Source organism: Lactuca serriola, chromosome 8 (genome assembly GCF_051521515.1).
Source record: "Lactuca serriola cultivar US96UC23 chromosome 8, Lser_US96UC23_V15, whole genome shotgun sequence".
NCBI classification, from domain to species: Eukaryota; Viridiplantae; Streptophyta; class Magnoliopsida; order Asterales; family Asteraceae; genus Lactuca; species Lactuca serriola.
The window spans coordinates 57500066-57515525 of record NC_136415.1 but is presented as its reverse complement, the minus strand read 5'-3'; the positions used below and the strand labels follow the sequence as shown (position 1 = coordinate 57515525).

General features: G+C 31.1%; 1 protein-coding gene across 2 annotated transcripts; it reads left to right on the top strand.

The window, feature by feature from the left end:
* Positions 1 to 2431: 2431 nt before the first annotated feature.
* On the top strand, positions 2432 to 4315 carry LOC145069983 (uncharacterized). Of its 2 annotated transcripts, none has more exons than XM_079016908.1 (4): positions 2432 to 2560; positions 3278 to 3455; positions 3541 to 3604; positions 3689 to 4315. In XM_079016908.1, exons 2-4 carry the CDS (start codon positions 3313 to 3315, stop codon positions 4013 to 4015), a joined length of 534 nt encoding a protein of 177 aa, XP_078873034.1. In that variant the 5' UTR covers positions 2432 to 2560; positions 3278 to 3312; the 3' UTR covers positions 4016 to 4315. The 2 variants fall into 2 exon arrangements, with proteins under 2 accessions (XP_078873034.1, XP_078873035.1); XM_079016909.1 differs by having other exon boundaries at positions 2456 to 2560; positions 3211 to 3455.
* Positions 4316 to 15460: the final 11145 nt, after the last annotated feature.

The following is a 15460-nucleotide window of genomic DNA, read 5'->3' as shown; positions in this document are numbered from 1 at the left end:
AGGGCACCATTGATTATGGTTTACAACTTGTTGTATCCCCGTCTCACACCTTGACAGCTTACTCCGATGCCGATTGGGGTGGATGCCCCGATTCTCGCAGGTCTACCTCGGGTTATTGTGTATTTCTTGGCAATAACCTTGTCTCATGGTCATCTAAGCGACAACCTACTATTTCCCGCTCCAGCGCCGAGGCCGAGTATCGGGGGGTTGCTAACGCCGTTTCAGAGACTACTTGGCTTCGAAATCTCTTACTTGAGCTTCATGTACCGCTACGAAAGGCGACAGTTGTATATTGTGACAACGTTTCTGCAGTCTATCTGTCACAGAACCCGATTCAACACCAACGCACAAAACATGTGGAAACTGATATACACTTTGTGCGTGAGAAGGTTCGTATTGGTCAAGTTCGAGTTCTGCACATCCCTGCATCCATGCAGTATGCCGACATATTCACCAAAGGCTTGCCACGCTACTTGTACCAGAAGTTCAGATCCAGTTTGAGTGTCCGACCTCCTCCCGCTCAAACTGCGGGGGAATATTAGCCGATTAAATAGATATAGGATATGTATATATTTAATTAGGATTGTTAAATATCCTTTCCTATTTTATCTACATATTCGGTAGCTGTATTATTTGTATTTATCCCTATATATATAGGGGATTGTGATTCTATTGAAGGGATCGATTCTTTGACCAGAACGTCTGTTACATATACTTTCTTTTTGGTATTTCACTTAAACTTTCACTTCACCATACATAACAATCGCTAAACATAATTTTCTGTATGTATATCTCGATACATTTAATCCCATTTATACATATACAATAAATGATCATAATCTAATATAACATATAAATAAACTAATGTCTTCTTAATATAATGTATATTCCATGCCTCTAGATCGTCAACAATACACAAGCACCATGAGGAGACCATCTAGTTATGTTGCCGTTCCACAAATCCAACCTCTATCAAATAATTGAACTAAATCATCAAGATAAAACACATATGTAAGATCCAACTAGCTAAAGCATCATGTTCTATAATTAGCTAATATCATCCTGTCACCCTCCCAAATTATAACGTCAAGATAAGAACAAACTCAAGAGGCCTAAATAGACAAGTTGTATCCTCCAACATGAAATCACCCCATCATTATGGTCATGACTAATATGAAACAAGAGCATAACATCTATGAGGAACATGTTTCCACTATATTTGGTATATCCAATGCGCCCAAACACTTGATCTCTTAAATAATATCGTATGAGTCGGAGAAGTTGTCATTTTACCATTAGTGTATCCTTATGGTATCCCTTAGCCCTTATGAAAGTAATAACCATTTTCAAAACTAATATCACAAGTTGGGAAAATACGAAAAAAAAGACTTGGTAAAGGAAATACACAAAAGGTTAAGAAAAATCAATATGCCTAGAAATCACATAAATAGTTTAGGAAAACACAATGCAAATGGACATTATACACAATCGTTTTACTAAAAATTATATGCAAAGAAACATTTACTATGAAAAAAAAACATCTTGAACATTTTAGTAAACTTAGCAAACTTGTTGATTTGCAAAGAACTATTTTCTAAAACACACTCCATTAACATTTAGGATATATATTATACGTCTATTTTGTATATATTTACTGATTAAACTATATTATGTTTAGATAATACGTAAATACGATACTTCACGAGTAATAATTGAAAAACTCATGTATGTTCTTTTAATTCGCGAAACAGATCTAAACACGTAAATACGATACTTCACGAGTAATAATTGAAAAACTCATGTATGTTCTTTTAATTTGCGAAACAACATTTTCTATACTCTTACTCCAAATTTAGCTGTGATACTGTGGATGCAAGTTTACTGAACGAGAAGACTCTAATGTCGCAACAAATGACCTACAAACACTAATATGTATACCATGTGAGCTTATTTACAATCCACACAGTGCCAATCAACTATCGTTTATTGTTATATATACTCGTTTTAGAATGATTAAAAAATACCTAATTTAAGTGATGTCATTAACTCGTGAGAATAAATTACAGAAAGCTTCATGAGTATTCTTACGATAGACCCATCTCAGATATCGTTCATAGAATAATGACAAAGTAAAAGTGGAAATTAACGTTTTATATGTAGGAATCTTTTGTCTCTCTTTTCGTGATTGGGGAGAATTAAAGAGGTTGTGATACAAAGGAAAATATGATTTGATATTATATAGGACTTCTAAATATAGATATTTTAGTAAATACCTACGTATATAAGTTATTAAATATAAATATTAGTAATTAAGTTCTTTGTGAATATAAAAAAATAAAAAAAATAGAATTTATTTAATTAAAGGTTTTATTTATTTATTTATTTATTTATTTCGTCTTTTAAGCTGTATATATGAACCAACCCCGTTACTTCGTTTCCTCTTCTTCGTCTTCGCCTAATTTATTGACCTAAGTTCCCACCTATATTTATATTTTCTTCTGTATTTTTTTCACTCCGAGAGGAGGTTGTAGCTCTCAGATTTTCCTTTCTTTCTCAACAGGTGAGAAATTAGCTCAACTTTCTCAGCGATTTTTCTATCAATTTCATCAACATATCTGGCTTTCTGCATATACAATTTTGAATCCTTATATTTTCTTCTTTCTTTCTTCTCTCGTGTTGATTTCATCACTTTTAGCTGATTTTGGCTTTTAATTTTCACTTCCGATCTTGATCTACGCGACGTTACGAATCTAACCCTTTTTTGATGTCGAAGTTTGCTAATTTTGAACAGTGATTTTTTATTTGATTCAAGATTAAAGGTTTCCATCTTTTCCCTAATTTTGTTGGGGACTCTACGATTTATTGTAGATCGCAGATTTTTTTGATCTTCGATGTAATCAGAGACTAAATTTTTCTGAATGTTATTTATATACTCAAAAACATCTCAGTCATGATATGATTGCAGATTTTTATAATTTCCGATCATTACAACGGATCTGGTTATATTTTATTTTTATGATTTTGTCTTCTTTCTTCTGTATTTATAAATCTTATAGTCTCGTGTTGCCGTCTATCTTTGTCAAATTTAATATTATTTTAATTCGTTTGACCAGATCTCGATCTAGTCCATTTCAGATCTTGTAATATATAAAATAATCATTTCCATTTGGAATTGTTCTAATTGCTTTTCTTCCTTCACTTCTCTCTCAGATCTAAGGGTTACTTTTGAAGCTCTACAACAGATTTGAATTAATTCTTACAAGTTCTGTTTCAACAGGTGTTGTTTCCTTCAGATATCGTAAAATCAGAAGAATGAATCACTGCAGGATCCAACAAAACACTAACTTTTCATCTTTTGGTAATGGAGATCATGTCGTTTGTCCGAAGCCTCGTCGACTCAACCTCTTCGACACCTCCATGAACGAGCCTGTTCGACCTTTAAGATGGCTCATGTGGTATGTCTTCTTCAAATTAGTCTTCAATTCTTTCTGATTTTAATCTCACCTAGAATTGACCTAATTTTTCGTTTTCAACTTTCAGCAATCAACAAGAAACTTATGAGTCTAAAGCAGGACCTGAGCTTTTAGACCTCATCTTCGCAAAGGTAATTGCTTTGTGAATTGTGATTGTTGCATCTGAATTCTGAAACACAAAGATCCAAATATTTACATCGATTTTTCCGTTACAGGGTGGTGGGTATGGTTCATCGGAGCAAACATGTACACAAGCAGCCGCCTCGTCGCCCCCTTTTTTCTGTGGGTCACCGCCGAGCAGAGTTTCTAACCCGTTAACACAAGACGCTCGATTTGGAGACGACAAATTCTCCCCAATCTCACCGGAATCAGTGATTCCCCCTCCCAATTCCGGTATTCAATCTTCCTCTCCATCTCCATCCTCCCGGAAACCGGGATTCCTCCGTTCCAATTACACCAACAAACCGGCGGTCAGAATCGAAGGGTTTGACTGTCTTGACAGGGATAACCGCCGCAATTGCAGCATCCCTACTCTCGCCTAAAATCATATTTTCTTCATCAAGTACATACAAAAACAGATCAAAATCATACAAAGAGAAGAAGAACATTTGGTAATTTAATTTTTAGCTTTTTCTAAAGAGGAATTTTGCTCAATTTGGGTATAACCTTTTAATGTAAATAGGTTTAAGAAGAGAGGGTATTTGTCTGTATGTAAGTAAGTATATTTAGTGAGTTATTAACAAAAAAAAGAAATAATGTTTAGGGTTAAGATATTACAATATCCTTCTGGTGATATGATTTGTAAGTATAAATTATCAGTCGAAGGGAATTTTCAGAGTTTATGTGTTCTTGAGTTGTTAATTTAAAGTTTGCGACTTTATACAAAGGAAAAAAAATCTGTATAAAATTTTTAAAGTCGGCAAATTTCGTTTGTAGCATTGTAAATAATAAATATGGTTATGTACAATGTCTTTATATTATTTATGTTGGATGAAAATTTCAAAGTATATGTTTTTGTTATTATTATTATTATTATTATTATTTGTATATTTATGAGTGTTAGTTACAAGTTTGTGTTAGCATTTATGATATCAAGTTTGGTTGGAGTTTTGTTCGTCTCAAAATAGTAACGTGGAGTTTTAATTTATTATGGATTGCTAGTTAAGTGGCAATGTTTTAAATTAGCAGCTGATTAATTTTGTATTTAACACATGATTTTATTATCAATGATATTTAGGAAAATGTCAATTAAAAATGAACTAATAATCCAAAACACTTAAGATTTTAGGATTTAAATTTTCTTTTATAACCGATTCATGTTTTCTGTATGTTAAACCTTTTATCTTAGGTTAATAGGGTATTTATCTTTTGCACTTTTGACCATGATTTAAAATTTGGGTTATTGTCCCTGTAGCACAACAATGTTTAGTCTGTTTGTTTAAAAGGTCCTCGTGACTTTTTTTTTGTCTTTTAGGGGTATAAACTTGTGTTTTACCGTTTTATATGGTATTTTTACGCTTTTTAGGAGGTAACTCTGTCTTGTAATCTGCCAACTAAGCTGGTGAGTCAACACAAACTCGCTACTGATTTGACTCGATGCCACATGTGCAATGATTAATGATCGTCATTTATTTCCACCAACACCCCCAAACAACCTGTTTCATCACCATCATCATGATACCACTGCTTTTTAAGATCAGATCAAGAATAAATTGCAGTTGGACTTCAATAAGAATTAATTAGTTGAGAAGCTCTGAAGATTGAAAAATAAATACCGAAATGTTCTCAATAATATAAGTTCTGACAAAGAATATGTCTTTAAGAGCGCCCATATCACTTTTGAGATATCATTTAAGATATGGAGCTCCGAAGTTGCTCTCGTATCCACTCCTGCAACTACAGATGTTGCCAGATTCGAAGACCTGGAACCCAAATGCATACCCGTTTATCAGTACCTCACATAGCTTGACTAGAAAATTACAAAAATACCCTTCATTTTTATCATCTACTACAGGAAGCAGGTGTTACGGGGACCGGTTTCTTCATAGGTCCTCATCTGGGTCAAAAGAAGTATTTGATTATAGAAATTGCAAAAAGGTTGATGATGGGTCCCAAAAGAAAATTAAGGGTTCAAACTTTATGGATTTAACAAATACTACTACTAAGGGTATGGATTTTAATACTATTCAGATTTTGTCTGATAATGAAGACGATTCAAGAAAATGCAATCAAACTGTGTTTCCATGGCTTAAATCTGAACAGGGTATTTGTAAAAATGGTGATGTAGCAAAGGAGAAAGATAATAAAAAGCCATTAAGGTTTCCAGTTTTTGGGAACTTTTGTAAAAATGATGCTTCTTATGTTGTTTCGACCTCTGCATCAATTAAAAAAGAGGGATCGACATCAATGTAGATTGGGGCGATGTGATTGATGAGAACAGATTGATGGGGAGAAACAGATGCAGGAATCAAGAATTTCAAGAATCATTTTGATTTGAATTCGTCTGTGACAGAATATGATGATCTGTTAGTTACAGTTACAACAGATTGAAGGGGTTTGCTCGATGGATTGCAAGAAGAAATGAACTCCGAAATGGAGATATGATGAATGATGATGTAGATGGTGTTCTTTAATTCGTCAAACCAATTTACCAAGTGGATATCCGTATTAAATAATGGGTCATCTCAGTTGGGTCGAATCTCATCCACCATGTTTCAAGTTAACCAATTATTTAGGTCAATCAATTACACCCATGTGGCAACCGACTTGGACTATTTTTAATATACGTGACATTACGTGGCATTTTACAACTAATGATTAGGAAGGGGTTAATCAGGTGACCCCTTCACATTTTTCATAGTGAACTTTTAAAACGCTAAAACACAAGTTCGTACCCCTAAAAAGCAAAAAAAAAAGTCACAAGGGACCTTTTAAACCAATATACTAAACATTATTGTGCTATTGTGACAATAACCCTTCAAATTTTTAAATTTTTATTAGTATTCCTCTCAACTTTAGTTTTATTTACATAAAGAAAATATGTATGACTTTTTAGAACTTTTCATAAACTTTAATATATATATATATATATATATATATATATATATATATATATATATATATATATATATATATATATATCTGAACTTTTTTACAACATTTTTTAAACATTTCATAGACTTTTTCTTATACTTTTCCTTAACATTTAAAAATTAGTTTTGTGAAAGTAAATTGTACGAAACTATAATATATATATATATAACAAGTTAAAAACGTTGTATTAAAAAATTAGAATTTTTTTATAAACTTAGTTAAAATGTATAAAAAAGGTTTATAATGATTTTTCAATGAAGAGTTTAAGGAAAAAGATATGCTATTGATTTTAAGATTTCCTTAATTTTATAACTTTTTTTATACATTTTAATAAGCTGACTGAACTCAAAGTAAAAAAAAATTATAATTTTTTTAATACAACATTTTAGATTTGATTTATATTTTTTAAAAACTTTTTTTTCTTTTAATCATTTCATACAACTTATTGTTAACGAAAGTATTTTTAAATGTTATAAAATAGTATAAAAAATAATAAAAAAATCAATGAATTATTTTAAAATAATTGTTAAGTTGTAAAAAGATCGTAAAAAATAAAAAGTCATGGATAAATACACATAAATTAAATTAAATTTGAGATGGATTCCAAAATTTAAAATTTAGATCCAACTTATAATAAAATTTAAAATTTTGCTCAAAAACATAAAATTTATAAAATGATGACCTCTTCAACTTGAGATTGATGGTAAATATACAAAAAGTTAAGTTTGTTACCCTTGTAAAAAATATGATGTGTTTTTTGCAACTTGAAAATATTTTGAAAAGGTTTTTTTTTCAAAGTTTAGTGACAACATTTTAGAAAATTACCACAAATTTCAGAATGCCTCGTTCTACATTCCTATATTTTTATGACTCACTTTGGACTCTGACATCCATAATATGATAGTATTTTTATAAAACTTTTATAATGCCTTATGATTTATACATCACCAACCAAAAAAACTTAACTATCACTACAATATAATACAACATAATAAAAGGTAAATGTTATTATAGCCGAACCAACTTTCTCGTTTTGGTTTAAAAGATCCATCATTTTTTTTAATAGTTTAAGTGAATAAAGTCTAGTTTACCTATTAAAAAAGGACTTTAACTGGTAATTTTCGATTTTCATTGATGAGGTGGCTTTTTCTTTAACAACCTGTTCATGTTCTTGAGTTCTTGAAGAAAACCCACCTTCCACCACAACACCTTTGAAGGTTTGAAGTTGCCATCGCCTCTCTATGTCATCCCTTCATATTTACTAGCAGCTACACTTCGATTCTCTCTACTCAATTGATACGTTTACCCTCTGTTATCTTTCTAGTTATAGAGATGATTTTAATCAGATGAAAGATTTCGAAGAGTTTTTGAAGACGAAAATATGTTCGTTCTTTTCCTTTCCATCTATCTACAATTTCGATATTTACCAGTTGTTTAGTCAAATTAAAGATCTATTTCAAAGAATAGCTATCGTTTCTTAGTTCTATTTTCTATCAAAGATATTGTAGCTTACTCACTTTTTGGCTTTCATGTCTTTGATGGAGAAATTTTGGTGCCTAAAGATTCTCGTTTGAAGATGAAGAACCCAGATTGGACGATCCTTGGGTTTTTTTTTTCGATATCCAAACAAAGATAACATTAGTTTAAATTGTTTATCATATTTGCTTTTTGTTCCATACCCAGGTATCGGTTTCTTTCATTCTCTCTATAAATCTCGATTTTTTTTTTGTGCATTTTGTTGTGTTTATTTGAGTTTGTTGGAGATTGTCAAACAAAAATGAATGCAAAAATGTACACATGAGGGATATTGGATCAAATATTCACATATTTAATTCACTGATTTCCTTTTTTTAATTTTGTTCTTGTTCATCAATGGGCATTACACGACTTGTTTTGGACCTTTAACAACCATGACCTCATATTCACCTGTTTTATGGTCTTGTGGTGGAAGATGGTCCATGGTTGGTGGGCGGTAGATGATGGTTTATGGTGGTGAATGGTGGTCCACGTGGACTTGTTAATAGAACCAAAATGCCAACAGCGAATTATTCAATGACGTGGCAACTTTATTATGAGTTGGCAAAATTATTCAATGATGTGGCACAGTGGCAGTTTAACTTATTGACCATGAAGAGGATTTACCGGTTAACCCCTTCATTTCATTCATAAGACCATTTCCAATGGATCTTTATTTTTATATTATAAAGATCAAAAAAGATCCAAGCAACCGCTAATATCTTCATTTTTGTGGGAAGAAATATGGACTTTACATATAGAGGCCACTATTCATAACACCAAACTCTTTGTACTTTTAAATAGTATTATTTTAATTGTTTTTAGTTTTTATAATTATTGTTTTATAAATTATAATATTAAAATATGTTTTAGTATATTTTTTAGTGTGTGGTTGGAGTTGAAAAGAGTTTTGGTGTTAGTTTTATACAAAAATAATGTGTAATTTTTATTGATGAGGTTGGAGTTGGCCTATCGATTTTTTAAAACCTAAAAAGTAGACTTCATGTCCTTAAAAGGAAACAAAAAATCATAAAGGACCATTTAGATAAACTCAGAAAAGTTTGTAGGGTCTAGTGACATTTACCCTATAATGAATGACATTTTTGATATGTGACACATCAAACTTATTTATATTAGCATATTGTTTTTATACATGTTGGCTAGTTGTTATAATTGATATAATATATGAGGTCCACAAAAATGTTTAAAAAGGTCAATGAAGAGCTTGTTTATTAACAAACTCTTTTGAAAAAGCTTCTTACATAATAGGAAAAGAATTTTTTTCATTGTTTTTTCAAAATGAACAAGCTTAAAAAAGATTTTATTGTAGATGCTCTAACTCCTTATACATCCTGGTTTATATTTTGGATAAATGAACTCAATGGTTTATTATATCTTGTTTAGGGATTTACTCTTGAGTTATATATAAATGCATTACTATTGAAAATGAGTTTATATAACCGGTTTTTAGAGTTCATGTTTATATGACTTCATTTCTTTCCGATTGTTTATCCATGAAAACATATAAACGTCCACCTTGTGAAAGTAATAAGTGAGCCTTTGGCACACCAAAGTGGATCTTGTGATTTCTAAAACGCCTAATTACCCATACAAGATAGAGAGATGGCATGGATGAGTTATTGTTGAGAACACCACTGAAGTATTTTCATGAGAGTGTATCTTCCAAGGACATGTTTGTTTTTGAAAGGTATGGGCACCATCGAACCACATCATTTCAGGCTTATAAATATGACAAGATTTGTAACACATAATGGACATGAATGATTGGAGCCATTATATAAACGCCCACCTTATACAAGTAATGAGTGAGTCTTTGACACACATGAGTGGATCTTGTGATTTCTAAACCACCTAATTACCCAAACAAGACAAAGAAAGATGGCATGGATGAATTTTTGTTGAGAACACCCACATAGATTGAAGTATTTCCATGAGATCAATCTCTTTTAAACCTTCAACCATATTATAAGATAAAGTGACCCGACAATTATTATATATAGAAAACAACGAGTGTATAAGAATTGCCACCAAAATTCAGTCCACGATTTGAGTTAAATCACACAACCTCCATCCTCATTTTTTGCCTCCACCCCCATTTTCTTTAGTTTAATCAAACTTACTACCTACATTTCTGTCAATTCCTCATCATCTACTCATTATACCCCATTTGTTCATAAATAAGTTTTGTTAATTGATGATTCACTAGGATAAAGTTTGTAGCTATTTTTATTCGACAACAAGTTTGTTAAATTTCAATTAAAAAATTGTTTTGGCTATATTACCATAGCAACATGATTTCAATTTTGTAATTAGTAAGAAGGTTAATCGAAGTGCTTATAGTCAATTGAAAACATTTTTAAAATCAATGTTAATTGATGAATATGAGTCAATGCATATGGTAAACTTTTTAAGATTGATTCTTATAATGATCGATATAGCTTCTACTACATCCAGGCAATTTTTTCTGACAATTTTATTTTTAAATTTTAGACTCTATTACTTTATTTGGATATAACATTATATTTAATATGTTATTATGATGCGAGTCTGTTAGTCCTTATTCTTAAATCCTAGCTTCGCCCTAGGGAAAACGGTATGCTTTGTGGAGATTCAAAATGAACTTCTTCACATCATTTGAGAACTTAACATCACCACACTTTTCTTGCAACCTAGCCATGTCATAAGTAGTTCTCCCAACCCTTATCGAAAGAGATCAAGCCCATTTTAATTAGTTCATACCCTCCACCTACAAAGGTCATCACAATTTGTTTCAAGTGTGAATAGTTTTGGGAAAGTTAAGGATAATGGCTCACTTCCAAGCCAAACTTGAGTCCTTAACTAGGGTCTTAAAAATTAAATGCAGACGGTAGATGTTACATTTTATGAGGGTCTCATGGAGTGTATATATGGTGCTCATGTTAGGAATTATTTTTAACCTCATACCATACCGAAGTTCTTCTTCTGTCACTTTTGATCGCCACATAGATTCATACGTTTAAAAACAATGCAATATAATTTGTCTAATCTTTATTCTAATAAAAGAGTAGCTCTTTTTCCATGTGTCACCATGTTAGACATTGTAATTAATATTATGACACTTGTAATTAATATCATTAATTCTCCATTTCAAATTTCAAATTTCAAAATTTAAATCACATTTTAATTACATTAAATTAATAATATTAGAATTAAAATAAAATAAAATTTATACCAATTATAATAAAATAAAATTTACACAAATTATAAGATGATATATTTTACGTATTTATATGAATCAACGATTATAATTTTATATATAACTAAAAGAATATCTTTTATTTATAATAAGTTATTTAAAATTATTAATTAATAGTTTTGAGTTTTTAGTTAGAAAGTTTAATTAATTTTGTAACCGTAGTTCCCACGGATTATAAACTAGTTTAATAATAAAAGTGATATAAATCTAGCCACTTCGAGTATGATTTGTCACAAAATAATCTAAAACTATTTATGCCTCAAAATAGCATTAATTTCGCACTAGTCCATTGCAAAATACATTATTTGTTGCAAAATTTGTCTTCATATTTAAGATATTTTTTAAAAGATTTTCCCTTAAGGGGCTAGATTTTAATTTTACTTTCTTAATAAAATTTTGAAAAATACTACTATAAGTTTGTTTAAAATAAAATGGCTATTTTAGAACAATTAACAACCAAACAGTTTGGTCTTAACTAAAGGGCCATATATGCAAAAATTTCAAACTAAAAGGGTAAAGGAATAATGGACCATGTCTGCAACAAATGAAACTAAAAGGTAGGGGTGGCAAATCGGGTCATCGTGTCGTGTTTTTATCTGATACGACACGACACGGCAAAGTTTTATGTAACACGAACACGACACGATACGATGTCGTGTTTTTTTTTTAACTAACATGAAAAACGAACCGATTAAAAAAACGACAAACACGACACGACAAAATAACATAATAAAAAATTAGTTTATTTAATTAATATTTAATCATACATAACACGAAAAACATGAAAAACACGAAAAGTAAATGCTAATCGTGTCAAATTTTAAACACGAACACGAAACGACACGACATCGTGTTTTTTATACTTAACACGAACACGAAACGAACACGGATTTGAATTTCAGTTTCGTCCCAATTTCGTTTCGTTTCGTGTATTTTTGTCGTGTCGTGTCAACAATTGCCACCCCTACTAAAAGGGGATCCAAACAGAACTTTTATGGAACTTGGTATTATTATGAGTAGATTACACGAATGGTCCCTATGGTTTAGGGTAATTTACGCGTTTGGTCACTAACTTATTTTTTTAACTCGGAAGGTCATTACTGTTTATTTTTGTTATTCGTCTGGTCCCTATCTTGGACTATTTTTCCCTTGATTTATTAATTTATTTAAATAAACACACCCCTCATCTTACCTTATCTACTCTACCATTTTTCCATATTTAAATAATAGTATTTTTAGGTAAGACAGAGACCAAACGCGTAACAAAAATAAACAGTAAAGACCAAACGCGTAACAAAAACAAATAGTAGGGATCTTTCGAGTTAAAAAATTAAATTAAGGACCAAACGTGTAAATTACTCCAAACCATAGGGACTATTCGTGTAATTTACTCTATTATTATACTAATTCTGTCCCAAAATTATAATCCATCTTTCCTTTTTGGTTTATCCCAAAATAATAGTCCACTTTTAAAAATAAATAACATTTTTACCAAAATACCCCCTCATTATTACTTAATAAACTAAGCATTTAATGGTTTATTAAATACAAAGTAAAGACAAAACTATCATTTTATTAAATAAAGTTAGTGGTAATTAATATTTTTTTTAATCTGTGTGTTTGTTGTCTGTGGACAATAATATTAGGACGGAGGGAGTATAAATAATCTACTTTGTTTCAAGAAAAGCATGTGTTAAAAGCTAAAATTGCGTTTGCTACTTTACTTTATATAATGTTTCCAAGAAACAACCTTTTGTTTTGTTTCGTTTGTTTCTTTGTCATGTGAATTCAAATGGTAATTGGTGTACGGTGAATATCTAATGTGATCTGAGCGACTTGGTCAAAGTTGCATTTTGTTGAAGGCCGTTTGACCGAATTGATGATGCATGCTTTTTTGTCACGCCAAAAGGAATTATTCTTTTTTCTCTATTATTCTACATGATTTTACGCTTGGTTGGCTGTCGATTGTTTTGGCCTTTCATGTCTCTTTCTCATTACATATGTGGGTCCAATTGCACAAGTCTACTACACTAAGGTACAATTTATCAATCATTTAAGTAAAAAAGAATCGGCTACAATAGACAAAGTGACATAATATATGAATATGATAATAATCATAATATAATATGCCCTTCATTTTGACAAGAGTATATTTAAAAGCTATTTATGATCCTAACGATTTTCTCCAAGTGTGACACACATGTTTCTCCATTTAAACCATGCAACTATTTCAATTATTGGATTTTATGGAAATACGTATAAATATAATGTTTTTAGTTCTTCATGGAACGATTTGGTCTTGGTGGTGATGGAGACTAGAGAGGATGGAAGTGGTGGTTAGGACGAAACTCTATTTTTATGAGAGTGATGAAACATTCTTGATCAGGTATTGAGTCATTTTCAAAGTTTTCGTCTATAGTTACAACTGATAATTATATTACGTTTCATAAACTTCTAAGTTTTGTGAGGATGGAATTACCATGTTTATATGATCATCTAGTTTTTTTACACCACCGTTTGCGATTCTGTAACACCTTAATTTTTAACTAAAGTGTATTTCGAGAACTATGATTATATATCAACGAAGTTATGACAAAACGTATATCTATAATCCAAATGCAAGAGAGTTATGTTGATGCCTTAATTAATTACTATAACGGGAATACAACATAAAATCTATATAGCATTAACAAAGAAAATACGGAACCATACATTTACTATATAAAAGTTTAGCATCCAAAACCCTCAAATAGTATACATGTATCCATACACAATGCTATCCAACATTTGTTCTTTTTTACTCAAGTTCCACATTTTCCTTTCGTTTATTCCGATTGTTGGGGTATTACGATGCAATCTCGACAAACTTAAGAACACAACTTGGATGAGAATGCTCAAAAGATCAAACAAGAACACAAGGAGATTTTAAGGTGGTACACCTGATTAGGATAATCAAGCTACCTCTAAAAGCAAATGATTCTTTTATCAATTAATGAATTTTATACAACTAAGTATTACTGCACTCACAATGTCGAGTCACAATCACGCACTTTAATCTTATGATCGATATATAGGGCTACAATAAATGAGATGTATTTATAGTTTAGTTGATTTAAAATTATGGGTTAGGTCAATGGGCCTATAATAGACTGTCATAAAGTTAAAACTTGTTCCCCAAGGCAGTAGAGCAAACACCGAAGCTTTGACTCCTGCTTCACTAAAGGCTATTTAGAGACTCCTCAAACGTCTCTTTGTAGACTAGAAGAAAGGACTTCTCCGAATCCTAACCACTGTGTTACGCCTCGCGATCTTTGAGCAAGCTTCACCTCTCCAAACAAACTCTGGACCAGAGCTTTCAGATGAACTTCCATTTTTTGATTTTTTTTAAAGTTCCTGAAAACTATTCTAGGTATCTTTTTAAAAAGTTAGCTTATAAGCTATTTTTTGGCTTGCCAAATACGACAACTTAAAAAAACTCACAAAATAAGCTAACTTATCAGTTAGATGTGGTGAGCCAAACTTCATTCTACACAAAAACCATGATAATATCTTGAGTTTCTAGATAAAATCGACTTAAACATCAATTGATATTGAACAGGGGTGAACTTTGATAGTTATATTTCATTTAGCCATTTAAAAATAGTCTATTTCCAAAGTAAATTAAATAGATTGAACGATCATGTTATCCGGAATGTATACAACTTAAATGCTAATGCACACACCTGACCAACCGGTTGAACTGAAAACTGTCATCTGAATAGTTCAACTAAAAAACCGGTTTTTAAAGCATTAATACTCATGTAAAATATACATTCTCATTTTTAACTTTCGGTAATTCAATAATAATAAGGTTTGGCAAAAAAATCTTTTCAAATGATGTCCAAGAATATCTATGTATCTTCTTAAACTTAAGAGTAAATTACATGAATGGTCCCTATGGTTTTGGGTAATTTGCGCAATTTGGTCCCTAACTTACTTTTTTAATTCGAAAGGTTTCTACTGTTTGTTTTTGTTACGTGCTTGGTCTCTGTATTACCTAAAATGACTAGTTTGTCTTTTATTTTTTAATTTATTTAAATAAACACACTCCCAACCCCACCCCCTCACCTTACCTTACCTACCC

What these genes read in the sequence shown, in the direction of transcription:
- LOC145069983 (XM_079016908.1), top strand. Translation starts at nt 3,313, where the DNA reads ATGAATCACTGCAGGATCCAACAAAACACTAACTTTTCATCTTTTGGT. An exon ending in CCTTTAAGATGGCTCATGTG is followed by an intron (nt 3,456 to 3,540) that starts GTATGTCTTCTT and finishes TTCAACTTTCAG; the next exon opens with CAATCAACAAGAAACTTATG. An exon ending in TAGACCTCATCTTCGCAAAG is followed by an intron (nt 3,605 to 3,688) that starts GTAATTGCTTTG and finishes TTTCCGTTACAG; the next exon opens with GGTGGTGGGTATGGTTCATC.